General features: G+C 37.5%; 1 protein-coding gene across 1 annotated transcript; it reads right to left on the reverse strand.

Annotated features, from left to right (window-relative positions):
* Window positions 1-7,449: 7,449 nt before the first annotated feature.
* On the reverse strand, window positions 7,450-9,414 carry LOC116144624. The gene has a single exon (XM_031430064.1). It carries the CDS (start codon window positions 9,412-9,414, stop codon window positions 7,450-7,452), a length of 1,965 nt encoding a protein of 654 aa, XP_031285924.1.
* Between the last annotated feature and the right edge of the window lie 4,381 nt (window positions 9,415-13,795).

The following is a 13,795-nucleotide window of genomic DNA, read 5'->3' on the forward strand; positions in this document are numbered from 1 at the left end:
TCAAAAAAATGAAAACACTTACCGATTAGCTTGAACGAGGCAGAGAAGACTGGACTGGCAACGGCCAGCTTCGGAGTTTTGAGAATCACAAGATTGGGTAGAGAAAGAAGTCGAAGTCGCACGGTGGATGAGAAGAGAGATTCGGTTTTTTTTTTTTTTTTTTTTTTGAGATTGTGGGGAAAAGAAAACTGCACTGCTTTAGTTGTAAGGGAGATGAAATTAATGAAAGTTGAACTATGAACTAGAATGACTTAGGGATTGGAGGATGGAATCATAAAATAAGATGAAGTGTGAACTAGAACAATTAATGGATCATCATAATTAAAGAATAACTCCTTCATTGAGGAAGGAAGCATAAGTAAAGAATATCTTCTGCACTTGGAAATTTCTAAATTAGAATATAATTGGGGGGTGTGTTTGTTTCTCTATTATATCATATCCTATTCTTATCCTAACTAAAATATATATTTGTTTCAATGTTCTCATAATCCAATCATATTCTATTCAACTCAAAATATTTATTTTTTAACCCTTTAAGTTTGTTAATTTAACTAAACACCCCCAATAATAAAAGTTTATAAATTGACAAACACCCACCCACATATTCCTGGCAGCTGACCATCACCATCGGAAGGTGGCCAAAATCTGCCAGAATGGCGCACAACCGATTGGATGTGTCAATCGTGTGCCAATCTGGCATTTTCCAACCAGATCCATGGTGCATCTGGCCAAAAAAGACTAGATTGATGCACAACCGGCCTGATCCAGTCAATCGTGCACCATTCCGGTGACCTCCGGCCACCTCCGACGGTGGTGGCCAACTGTCAGCGTTTAATGGGTGTGTGGGGATGTTTTTGTTAATTTTTATTGTTTTATTGTAGAGGGTGTTTTTTTAATTTTTAAATCATATTCTCGTAATAATAACCTAATTCAACTTTTTCAAAAATACTACTCAAAATATTCTACCAACATTTTCTATAAAAATTATTTTATCAAAAGTGAAATTTTCAGAGGACGGCTCTTGTCAATAATTTCTACTAAAATTTTTTAAGAGTATCCAAGATTTGTCCATGAGACTTTTATTTACTTCTAAGAAAAAAGAATGATTAACTGATCAATCAATATTTTATTGGGTCACCTTAATTTGGCAACTCGTATGGCTTTTTAATTTATATCTTTGTGAAAAAATAAACTTTCCCTGTTGTTGTAGTGTAGCGGGAAGGATATCAGTAGAATGACTATAAACCTTTTAGGTGCGTTTGGTTTAGTATTTTGGGTAGGATTTTGAGGATAGTATTGGATAGTTGGATAGGGTTATGATTACGAGAATATGATTTTCAGAATATGTGTTTGGTAGAGTATTTTGACCTTGATATTTGTGTTAAATATTTGATTAATATATTTGTTTATAAATGATTTATTAATATAATATTTTATTGTATTTTGTCAAAAAGAAGTAATTACTTATATATATATAACTTATCACCTCACATTTTAATAATACTAAATATTTTATTGGTAATTTTGTACCCATATATTAAAAAACAAAACCCATATTAATTTCAAGTAGTAATCCAACTGTTTAAAAACATCACATTAATACATATATGACAAAATACTAATTATCAAATCTTACAATCATTATTACGATACTCCATTAACAAACTATGACATGGTCCACTGTGCTACCCACAGTGCATTCGTTATGGTATCCGCTACAGTCACATGTTGTCTATAATACCTGTTTGCGGTTGACGATCCTTCTCCATTTCGGCCATATTTGCTCCGTTTTGATGATCACAATATGCTTGCTCATTACCGCCTACTATTATGGTTTGTTCGAAGATACGGTCGTCCATATTGTACATTCTTATAAAATTATGAAGTACAAAACATGCCATGACAATCTTCCCTTGTTTGTCCAACGGATAATTGTTCATTCCATTTAGAATACGGAACCTTTTTCCAAAACACTAAAGGTTCTCCGATAACATTGCGGAGTGAAGCATGTCTGTAATTAAACAACTCTTGTGGCCCCCTTCGGTTACGGCGGTGATCAGAAATATGGGAAGCCACTTGCCTATGAGGGGCGAGGAATACCCATCATTTGCATAACCGCGTCAACCAAATAGTATTTCCCTGTGAATAATATCAGATATTTATTTGAATACAGGGCCTCAACTGGGGATGTATACGCTGTAATACGTCAAGAAAATACTTATACCTGGTGGAGGATATGGGAATCCAGAATTAGGATCAATAATTGAATTTAAAACTCTTGAATCATGCGCTAATCTTCCCATCCAGGAACGACAAAGTGAAAATATGTTAAAGTGCATATGCCATATATTCTGTGACATCGATCCTTTGCGATTCCGGTACCTAATGGCAAATTCACGTGGAACCGAAGGTATACTGTGTGCCATCTATGGCTCCAATACAGTCCTATCATGAAAATGAGTCATTTCACTAATATTAACCTACTAAACAAATTAATAACACAATGAACTAACTATCTACTAATACCAAACATAATGAACCAGTACACTTAAAGAAAGGGTAATATTTTCTGTTGGCTGATATTCCATGGAACATCATTGAAGTCAGGTGGTCGATAAACTCTGTCTTCAACTCACATATAGCATCGCAAACTGCGGTAACATGTCTAGAGATCGTCTCACCCGAATGTTGGAACTCCATCATCGTTCGTGATTGTCTCATTTTTTCCAACGATTGTTAAATATCATACTTGTCTTCTAAACTCGTTTCCGGTTGGTTGCAATTTGCCTTGATCGGACAAAAATTCACATAACAATGTAAAACAGTCTTGTCCATGCGGCACTTGTCATAGATCCTGTCAGGATGACCGTTGAGGACTTCCAACATGTACTGATGACCAGTAATACAGTGTATGTCGTGGTTGAGGCGTGACTTGCTCAACGTGGCAACACCGCATAGGGCAATGGCTATACTGTCGTATTCTCTTTGTCCCTCTCATCTGTAGCACGTTGTCTTCTTCCTGTACGGCTAGACGACGCCATTTAAACCACATTTGCAAAACATTTATCAAAAATTAGCAGTTGTTGTACTACTTTGAAAAATATAACAGTCAATATTTAATTGTAATGACAATCTAAAACAGTGTTTACACATTACAATATCACATAAATAAGTTCAAACAGTAGCGTTATAAATTGTAATTGTAATGACAACTGCCCACTGACGCACTACAAAATTGTTGCCAAACAATTATGAATATAGTTGTCATCTACTAATTATTTGAAAAAGTGTGGAATCCAGTTAGCCTTTTCGTCCAAGGGAGTTTCACAAATATCTCCGCCACCCTGGATTTTATATAAGTACATGACAGGGCAGAAAAAACTGTGTCAGTACTTGCATGGCCGTCATGATGTCAATACAATTGCTCATGGAGAAAGGATCAGATGAGCACTAGTGTTCGCTTCTTCCTCTCTCATCCACTACGATCGGAGCCCTGGTCCATTGTCCGTTTTCGCAAGCTCATCGTCAAGCTAAAAATGGCATCGCAATTGTATGTCCGGGCCCCCTTCTATGCCTCCGATTTCTCGCCCTCCATGACTAGATGTGTTTGGCGTTTTTCCCCTGTCAAACGATCAGGATCAGGTCAAAGTCGCTATCATCCATAGGAACCGAGCCGAGCGGATGGAATAACTGGAGGGCTCCACCTGTTGGGATGTAGATGTGTACGCATATCTTCCAGTGGCAGTTTGCTTCTCAAATATTATTTCATAAAGTTCCTTGTGGGGAAGTCCCTTGTGGTAAAATTGTTGCGCCAGTGGGGTTTGCTGATAAGTTAAACGAATAATATATTAATATTTAGCAGTCCGAAAAAATGCGTATATTTACAATGACGTTGAATAATAATAGTTAAAAAATATATTTACCTTGACATATTCTTGCCAAACCTCAACGGGACACGTTGGATTTGTGACTCTTGATCCCACCCGAATCCTGTGTGTTGCAGCAATTTCCGCCATGCTTGATAAAGTTTTCGCAGGCGAAAGAACTTAGAGGCTAATTGCGTCACGTTGAGTCTGAGCCAATGATGATATGTCGTAATTTCTTGGTAATCAGCTGTTTTATTGACGTACCATGTTAAGTTTTGGCCCGCTCAGATAACAGGACCAGAAATCTGTGGGTCATCTCAGCAGACCAAGCCACAGTCACCATCTAAGGACAGTAGTCAGGACAAACAACATTGGGGCCACCACACGAATCACCAAGCCATACACAATATATACTGACATGTTAACGTAATCAACTAAACACATATAAAAGTATACCTCGTTCGATCCGACATGCTTGAAGACGTCAATGCAGGGGAAGATACAGACACTGTCGACCAACAGGGTGTATGACGAACTCCAACTCTGGAAAAACGTCGAAACTTTCGCCTCTGTTGCAAGTAATAATACATCCTGCGACGTCGAGAAAATTATGCTGACATAGCATATGAGCGTAATTTCTAGGTACGATTAAAGACGATGTCAAATCTATAGAACAAATAAATCAGTTAGTTAAACCGGAATAAAATATTTCAGTTAACCAAATACAAAACGCATTATTAAAGTCCAAATTAAAGGATTAATGAAAAGAAAAAAAAACAGACTAATACAAAATTTCCAAAAAAAAATTGAAAAAAATAGCGGCTGTGTCTTGAAAACAAATAGGTAACGGAAACTTACAAACTTGATTTGGATAACGTCGTGGGTCTCTTTCCCTTCTTGAGTCAGATAAACATCCAAATACAATTAAATGGATCGTGGGTACACGAGATTAAAAAGCTGTCAAACAAAACAAAAACCCAATTAAAACAATTATGTGCCAATTGCCGAATAAAATAAAAACCCAATTAAAACAATTATGCAATTGCTAATAAAATAAAAAATGAATTAAAACAAAATCCCAAATAAAACAAGAATTGCCGAAAAAAACCCAATTAAAACAATAAAGCCGAAAAAACCCAATTGCTTTAATACATATAAGGTGGGTTTGGGTTTGTTTTATTAGTGGACACATTTTCCACAAAACAAAGAATGTTCATTTCAAGAAAAAAAATCAGTGTCAAATGCAGTGACGGTTGGTGTCTTTACGCGCAGATATGAGGTGGGTTTGCGGAGATTGGGGTGTGGGTTTGATGGAGATGTGGTGGCTGGGGTCGGTGGGTGGTGGTGGCTCGGGGTGGTGGTGTGGCTCGGGGGGCTGGGTGGGCTGGGTTGGGTCGTGGTAGTGCGTGGTGGATGGGTGGGGGGGTTGGGGTAGATCTCGGGTCGTGGTGGCTGGGTGGGTTGTGTGGGCTAGATCGGGTGCGTGGTGGTCGGGGTGGCGGTGGTGGCTCGGGTGGGTGGGTTGGGGTCGTGGTGGTGGTGGGGGCTCGGGTGGCTCTGGGTGGGCTTGTGTGGGGGTAGATCGGGTGCGTGGGGGCTCGGGGGGGTGCGTGGGCTGGTGGGCTGGGTTGGGATCGTGGTGGTGCGTGGTGGTCGGGTAGGCCGGGTTGGGGTAGATCTCGGGTCGTGGTGGCTCGGGTGGGCTTGTGTGGGGTAGATCGGGTGCGTGGTGGCTCGGGTGGGCTGGGTTGGGGTAGAGTCGGGTGTGGTGGTGTGCGTGGAGGCTCGGGTGGGCTGGTTTCCGGGTTGACGGTGGGTTCACGTTGGGTTAGAATGTGGGTTTGTGCAGAGGGCATTGGGGGTTCACGGTGCTGGTACTGGAAACTAGAAAGGGAGATGGTGGTAATGCAAACTGGGAAGTGAAGCACCGAACCTGGTAATGGATTATCAGAAACTGAAATGTGGTGATGGATATTGAGAAAGTGAAGCACTAAAACGATTATGTAAATTGAGAACTGAGCACGACTGGTAGTGAGGAGGCAGTGATAGAGAAAGTGAAATGGTCAAACAGTGAGGATGCAGTGAAAAAAAAAAGAAAAAATAAACTGTAACGGTCAGAATGTCAGGATAGTGTCAGGAATCTATTTATCAGGGTAGAATTCTTAAATAATAAACAAACAGCATTTCAAAAATCCGGTCAAAATACTGATAAAATAGTTAGCCAAACACGCACCAAGCTATTGTAACACAAATTCTTTAACCTTAGTCCAGTATATTTATAATTTTATATACGAAGAAATTATTTGATAATTATTCTGTTGTCAACGGACCTCTCTTCTTTTCTTGTTCTCTTTCTTTTCTCTTTCGGTCTGCTCCATAATCCACTTCTGCTTTCTTCACAAATCCGACCAAAACCGTGAGTGAGTGAATTCGGCGTTGCACGACGCTTTAGAATCCACTAGAATCGACACAACCTATGCCCGAGTAATCATTCTCATTTTTCTTTTTCTTTTTTCAATTAATTTTGATGCTTTTTGATTTATGTTCATCCTTTACTTGTGATTTTATAAGTAAGTAATTTTCCTATCTGGTTTCGGGGTTGTTGGTTTTTGGAGTTTTTCACTATGGGTCTTGTTATGTCTCATATTGATGTTATTATTGGGCCCTAGTGATGTTTTTTACATGATTTTGCTATCTGGGTTTGTTTATTTTTCGTGTTATATATATTATATTGTGGGTCTTCATTTCAAAGTCATATTTATAACATTAAAGTGTTTGTTTTTCATGGATTTTTATGCTTTTATTGAGTCAGATCAATGTTTATTTGTGCTTTTGCTCAATTGAAGTGCTTTTGCTATCTGGGTTTGTTGATTTTTGGTGCGTTACATTGTTGCTTCTGTTATATTTTTTGTGGAGTCGTCTCTTTAGGTGTGGCTGGGATATGGCTTTGGGTGCTCTCTGTTATGTTTTTGGTTGTTTGGTTTGTGGGGGCTGTTGCTTCTGTGAGGTGGGTTCTGGCCTTCGGATTAAGCTGAGGAAGGATGTGGGGTTCGACTTCGGGTTGGGGGCTTGGTGTCCGCGGTCGGCAGGAGCAGATGCAGCACTAGTTGAGGGTGGGCCATGGTCCATCCTCACATTTAAAAAAAATATATATTAATATATGTATAATTTCTGGATTTTTACCCACTCTAACAGAAATATTATTAGACAAAAATATTCGTGTGTAATTACTTTTTATTTTGTTCAATCCTAATAAAAATTTCTAGATCTGCTACTGGTGGCAGGGGTGCCTTTTGCTAATGTGGTTTTTGCTGTCTGTGTTTCTGTGAGGCTTGTGGATGGTTCTGGGCTGCTGACATTTTTGTATGGGAGGGCAGGTTGTTTCCTGCTGCTTATGGCTTTTTTACCTGTTCAGCGTCTCTGAGATTTTTCAAAATAACATTTTCCAAAAAATTGTAACAAACAGGCCCTTACTTTTGTATTTTTCATGTTAAATGAAATGTTCAAATCATAAAATAATTATATCCTAGAAATAGTTTATGTACATATTTCTACACAATGAAAAAAAAATGAAAAGAAAAAACTATGAAATATTCCATGCTCTTGGGTCATATTGTGCACTAAAGCCATAATGTGCCATGAGAAGAGAAACATGAGTGAGCAGCTCTCCAGCTTTTGCAAGTTGTTGTCCATGCTCTTTCCATTCACAATGATTTGCTGCATAAGTTAGCATTTCAACACACACTTCACTTATCATCTCCCACTTTTTTTCACAGCTCCAATTTTCCTTCAATTCTAGAGATTGCAGATCATTGGCAAGATAACACCCTGAATCCACTACTGAAAAATCTTCTCGCATTATTTCTTTCTTTCTCTGAAACAACATTTTGCAAGCTTCAATTTTTTTATTGCCAATCACACCCCTTTCTGACTCGAAGAATTGCGTGACCTCATCACATGTATCTCTAAATCTTAGCTCACCATTCCCTTTAGGCATCAATGATGGACAAAATATTAAGAGATACAGCATGTAATTGGATATGCATGTGCTGAGTTTGCATTTTAGGTGATCAAAATTATCTCCATGTTTATCTAAATCTTGGTGGTAACAGATATCGATAGCAATGTGCCAAGTTAGAAGGCTCTCGTCAAATTCTCTATCAACTATAAACCACTCATTATCAGAAAGATCAAAAAGGTATTTTTCTTTAAGAACATAATCACCTCGTCGATCCAATATGGTCTTCCCCAAATCAACGGGTAGATTTAGGATTTGACTGTTGACAATTTCTTGCAATTGAAGATTCACATCTTTGGAAGTCAAGTGCAGGTACTTCTCGAAGAATTTACGGACACCGAGCAACTTCAGAACTCCATTAATATAAATGGATGTGATAGAAATGTCTTCCTTAAGGCAAAAACTTATCAGGTTGAACTGTCCCATGGACTTTGACCATCTCTTGTGATTAGATTGAGCATGACATGTTGAGGTACCACAGATATTTTGCTGATAAGCATTTTTGGACTTAATCAAAAAGATTAATTTCGTCCAATCAGAGGAAAAATGCTGAATGAATGAGTAAACCTCTAGAACAACAGCTCCGAGTAGGAGGAAGTAACTTATGCAGATGTCAGTCAATGGATATCCATGGAAATTAATAAAGATTGAGAAGAGAACTAATGCAGAAATTGAGGAAAGGAATGTAATGCAACGGAGGAAGATTCCTAATCGAGAATAAACAACAATGGCCTTGGTGTATAACAAATCGTACATGAACCCCAGCTCAATTGAAACCAGATTGAAAGCTTCTTCTGCTGATTTTTTATCAAAGATCTTACGGCTTTTCATCACTTCATTGTTGGAGAGAACTAGGCCTGCAAATAGAAATGAAAATCTCTTGAACAAAAAATGAGCTTCAAGGAGGTCATGAGAGCCCCTACATTCTTGTTGATCTTCGATATCTCCTTTCATGTTGATTTTAACTAAACTTGGACTGGGATCCAGAGTTAAGAGCAATGAATCTTTGAAACTCGCAGTACTTGAAGACCAAAGTACCCAAGTTCTCTCTCCATATTTAGTGACTCCAGCAATAAACACTGGAATGGCTAAAAATGTGAGGGTATTGTTGCTCCAGGACTGTATAAAGACATTGAATGCCACTCCAACTTGAACCACAAGTCCAAGAAAGTGTCTTAACCACAGCTCATTGTCTTCTAATGAGTAAGCGGTTATAGTATCTGGGCCACCAAGGTGTAAGAGAAGGAATGGAGCCCAAAAAACCTGAAGTTGGTGGCTTAGTTTTTGAGAATTAACTCCATAATCTCCTTGGCTGGTGGCAAGGTTGCCCAAGGCAACAGTTGCCACCGAATCTGCTGCTAAGTATGCTAACCACACAGGAATTTTTATCCAACTTTTTGCTATGTATTTTCTTCGAGATCCAAATAAGATGAGGATGATCTGCAATGAAAGGCTAAGTAAAACCAGCATTCGAATTTCCCATCCAATCCAAAGGTTTTTTAATTTCTCTTGCAAAACCTGCAACGCCATCTTCTATATTATCCTTAGAGAGCTAACTGACACAGAAGCAGAAGCAAATAATTAATCAGAAAAAACTTCGCTTTCAAGTTTATAAGTATATATTACCATAATAAAGTGATCTGAGATTTAAGCTTAAGTCTCATGATCCAATCGTAATTTTTTTATCTATAGAGAAAAATTCAATCAACATGACAATATTGCGGCATAACTTAGTTTTGGGTAGGGATGGCAATAAAACCCTAGCGGGGTCGGATACCCAGAAAAACATAATCCTATCGAATGGGGAATCCTTGAAAAATTCTAATGTCAAGGGCGGGGATAGGGAAAGTTTCCATCCCCGATATAGGAGAGGGCTACGGAGGTGGGTAGAGGTGTCCACGGGCAAAAACCCGTACCTGTCGTCCCTAGTTAATAATTTGTTAATATATTAATAATTTTCATTTAGTTTATTAAATATATATGACATGTATAAGTTTTCCTTCATTTTTGCATTAAAATTGGATGAGAATGGTTATAAATATATTTGATTAATTGTTTAATATATATGTTGGGTGTGATTTTTTAATCTATATGTTGGGTGTGGTTTTTTAATTTAAACAATGTTGGTTTGAAACACAAAGTTTTATTTATTTTTTTTTTTTTTTTTACGTTATAATGACTAATAGTTATTCCAAAAAAAATTCAAATAATAATCCAATACACCTCTAAAGAGTATTATAATTATTATTTATTTATTTATTTTCATTTAAAAAAAAAAATGTGCTGAAATTTTCGGGGAAGGCATGAGTATGGGTATGAGAATGGATTTTGTCTCTTTTGTGCGGGTTTACCTTGGGGTGTGCTAAAAAATCCAATATCCGGTCCATATCCAATCCGAAAAACTTGGATATCCAAAAATTCGAATCGGATTCGAATATCAATTTTTGGAAGATTCGGATTTCTGAATCAAATACCGAATCGTCTCTACAAAGAACCGGATATCGAAATCCGATTCGGTTTTGTCCATAACTATAAGTTTTAAGAAGTTATTTTGGGGTCCTAAGTGAAAACTGGTAAAGTATGTGGACTATTTTAATACGATGACAACTTTGGTGGTCAAAATGTAATGAAATGCTGATGTGGTAGGGGTACTAAAGAATAATGTAAAATTTTAGGGGGCAACTTAATAGTTTCCATAAAAATTATGATAAAACCGAGGCTCCGTTTGGTTCACATATTGGGAAAACTATTCTAGTTTACCCAAAAGTTTTCCCAAAAAAGTTAACTTTATTTCACCTATTTTGAAAATAGTTTTCTAAATTATTTAATTTCCTTTAATCCCCCTAAATTTGTTAATTTAACTAAACAACCCCAAAAAATTTTTTAAAAATTGACAAAAACACCCCAGTAACCTAAATTTACCAGATTCCGGCCACCACTGCCAGAAACTGGCCAAAATCTGGTGTAATGGCGCACTACGTGCTGAATCTGGCCGGTAATGCGCCGATCTAGCCTTTTTCGACCAGATCTTTGGCCATAGACAGTCGTCAATGACAGCCAAAGATACCGTCGTCGTTGATGTCAACGACGACCGTATCTTTGGCCGTCGTTGATGACCAAATGTTGCCAAATCTGGCCGTCAATGGCCAGATCTAGCCGCAGATCTTGCCTTTTCCGGTCAGATCTAAGGTGGATCTAGTAGGAAAATGTCATATCGGCGTAGGATCGGCAAGATCGAGCCAGTCATGCGCCGATAAGGCAACTCCGGCCACCCTCCGGCGGTGGTGGTCGGCTGTTTGTATTTATAAGTGGATTGGGAGTGTTTTTGTTAACTTTAAATAGTTTATTATAGAGGTGTTTAGTAAATAAACAAATATAGGGGTATTTATGTTAATTTTTAAAATTCTACATCGTAATACCCACCAAATTTAACTTTTTTCAAAAGATTATTCTAAAAACTACCCAATAATGAACCAAACGGAGCCCCAATATCCAGTTTATCCCATCTAAATATTCAGATTAGATCAAAACCAAATCGGATTCGGATCGAGTTTTATCTAATTCGAATTTTTGGATCAAATCAGAAAAAAGCAAAATTGGATCAAATGTACGGTTTTGCACACCCCTAGGTTTACCCACCCCATCTTCGGCTCCTAAATTTCGAGGATGGAGATGGCTTCAAGGATTAAGTTTGGTGTCGGAGGTGGGGAATTACCCATCCCCATCCCCATAAAATTGCCAACCCTAGTTTTGGGGGGAATCAAGTAAATTATTATGTTTAATTTTAACTTTCCATTATTACTTATATTGTTTGTGTGTTTGTTGGTCAAATAACAAAGATTTGATGTTGGATTTATTTTTCTGTTACCTTGTTTTTGTATTAATTGGTACGCAAGGTCCATTTGACCCATCCAAGATAAGGAAATATAAAATAAAATGAAAATCTGGTATATATAAAATAAATGTGGACACTAACACTACAAAATCACAAACTATATGCATACAGGAGCTTAAATATAAAGGGTAATTAACTTTTTTAGGACAATTTTCCAAGATCTAGGTGCTAAATGAATATGTTAATATTTATACTCAAGATCATGTTCATAACAAATCATTCACTTACCTGGACAAAAAAAATGCAGTCAAGGACTTGATGTTGCTGTCCTCCAAGCCAGTAAGTGATAAAATTCAATTGTTCTAAGATCTGAACTTTAAGGTCATCCTAATCATTAATAGAAAAGAAAGAGCTAGAGAAGTATAGTCTTAGAGAAGGAACTTCTCTTGCTATAGGGGAAATGAGATTATAAGATAATAACTTTGGACTAGAATTAATAAAGGAATAACTTCTTCCCGAGGGATTGAATCATAAGATGAAGTATGAACTAGATAAATTGATTATCCCTTTAAGCTAAGAATGCCTTCAACATTAGGAATGGTATTTTCTTCTTCTACCTTCTTTTCTTTTTTTAAATCACAAATATATAATAACGTTGAAGACCTACCTAATGTTTAAGCCATTGTTTAACAAGATAAAATCGAGCCTAGTACACATATATATATATATCATCCCCAATCCAAAAGTCATTCTTTAATAAGGATTACGATCCATCCTATTAATATTATGTCTATAATCGGTAGATAATTTAGGCATGAGTGTAGGGGCCAGGGCCAGGACGGGGATGATGGGGAACCTCCGTCCCACCCCGGTCAAAGCATTTTCGATCCTCAAACACAACTATCAAACACAATGTGGAATGCAATTGCGCATCAGAATGGTTCATGAATTGAACCTCAAATCACAAAAGCTGAAACTGATAAAATACCCTAAACAGTCTATAAAACGGATCACATGAAAACTAAAAAGCCCCGTTAACCAAACTTCAATGATCAAACAGAGTGGAGCTTCTAAAAACATAGCAAATTTGAGAAATTAACCACCACAAACATAAAAAAGCCTCCAAATCAACCCAATCTTGAACCCACCAGAGAACTGAACCTTCTACTTCTTAGTCCAAAAACGAAAACACTCAACGTTTAGCTTGAACGAGGCGACGAAGAATGGAATAGACAACACCCCACTTCGGAGTTCTGGGAATCGACAGGTTGGGTACGGAAAGAAGCCGAAGTTGCACAATGGAAGAGAAGACAGATTCGGCTTGGTTTTTTTTTTTTGGGAGATTGCAGGGAAAGAAAAACTGCACTACAATTTTTTAGTAAAAAAGGATCCAAGTCGGGTCAGGTCGGGCGACTTTGTGCAGAGGAGGGAGACATCTATACCGTCTCCGAGGATGGGACCTTTTTTTTCCCTCTGTCCCCAGCTCCATTTTCTTGAGGAATGCGAGGCGGAGTCGGGAAAACACCCATTTCTTATTGTGAGGCTTCTATCCTTAAATCATATTGAAGTGAGTAATCTATAAGTTAACCCAATTTTTCATCTTAGAAATTCAGTCACCAGCTTACCATGATCTCATCTTTTGAACCTATATGTTTTTGTGCTTTCTTTTACACATTACACATATTTAAGTGCATAATCCCCATAACAAGAAGGTCTTTTGAGTAACAACAACTGAGAGCACAAGAGAGTAAATATTTATTAGAGTCAGTTCACGACTCAAACAACTCATAAACAACAAGAGGATATTTGATAATTCTCAAACGTTGGGCGATTTGTGTTATTAAATTAAACCTCAAATGGCTCGAGAATCATTAACCTAGATGAGAATTCTAGATTATGTGAATTTTAACATATGGTGACGAGTAGACCCTCAAGATAAACAATTCCAAACAATGTGTACTAGAATAAGGCTTCCCCAATATATCCCTATTTTGATCTAACAAAATCATGTTATAAATACTATGACGCCGTTTCTCTACTACAAATTCCATTAAAAAAAAAAAAAAAATAAAGCAG

The sequence above is a fragment of the Pistacia vera genome, unplaced genomic scaffold (assembly GCF_008641045.1).
Source record: "Pistacia vera cultivar Batoury unplaced genomic scaffold, PisVer_v2 Contig45, whole genome shotgun sequence".
Taxonomy (NCBI): domain Eukaryota; kingdom Viridiplantae; phylum Streptophyta; class Magnoliopsida; order Sapindales; family Anacardiaceae; genus Pistacia; species Pistacia vera.

Bases quoted from the DNA above. Each gene is read 5' to 3' on its own strand.
- LOC116144624 (XM_031430064.1), bottom strand. From the start codon at position 9,414: ATGGCGTTGCAGGTTTTGCAAGAGAAATTAAAAAACCTTTGGATTGGA.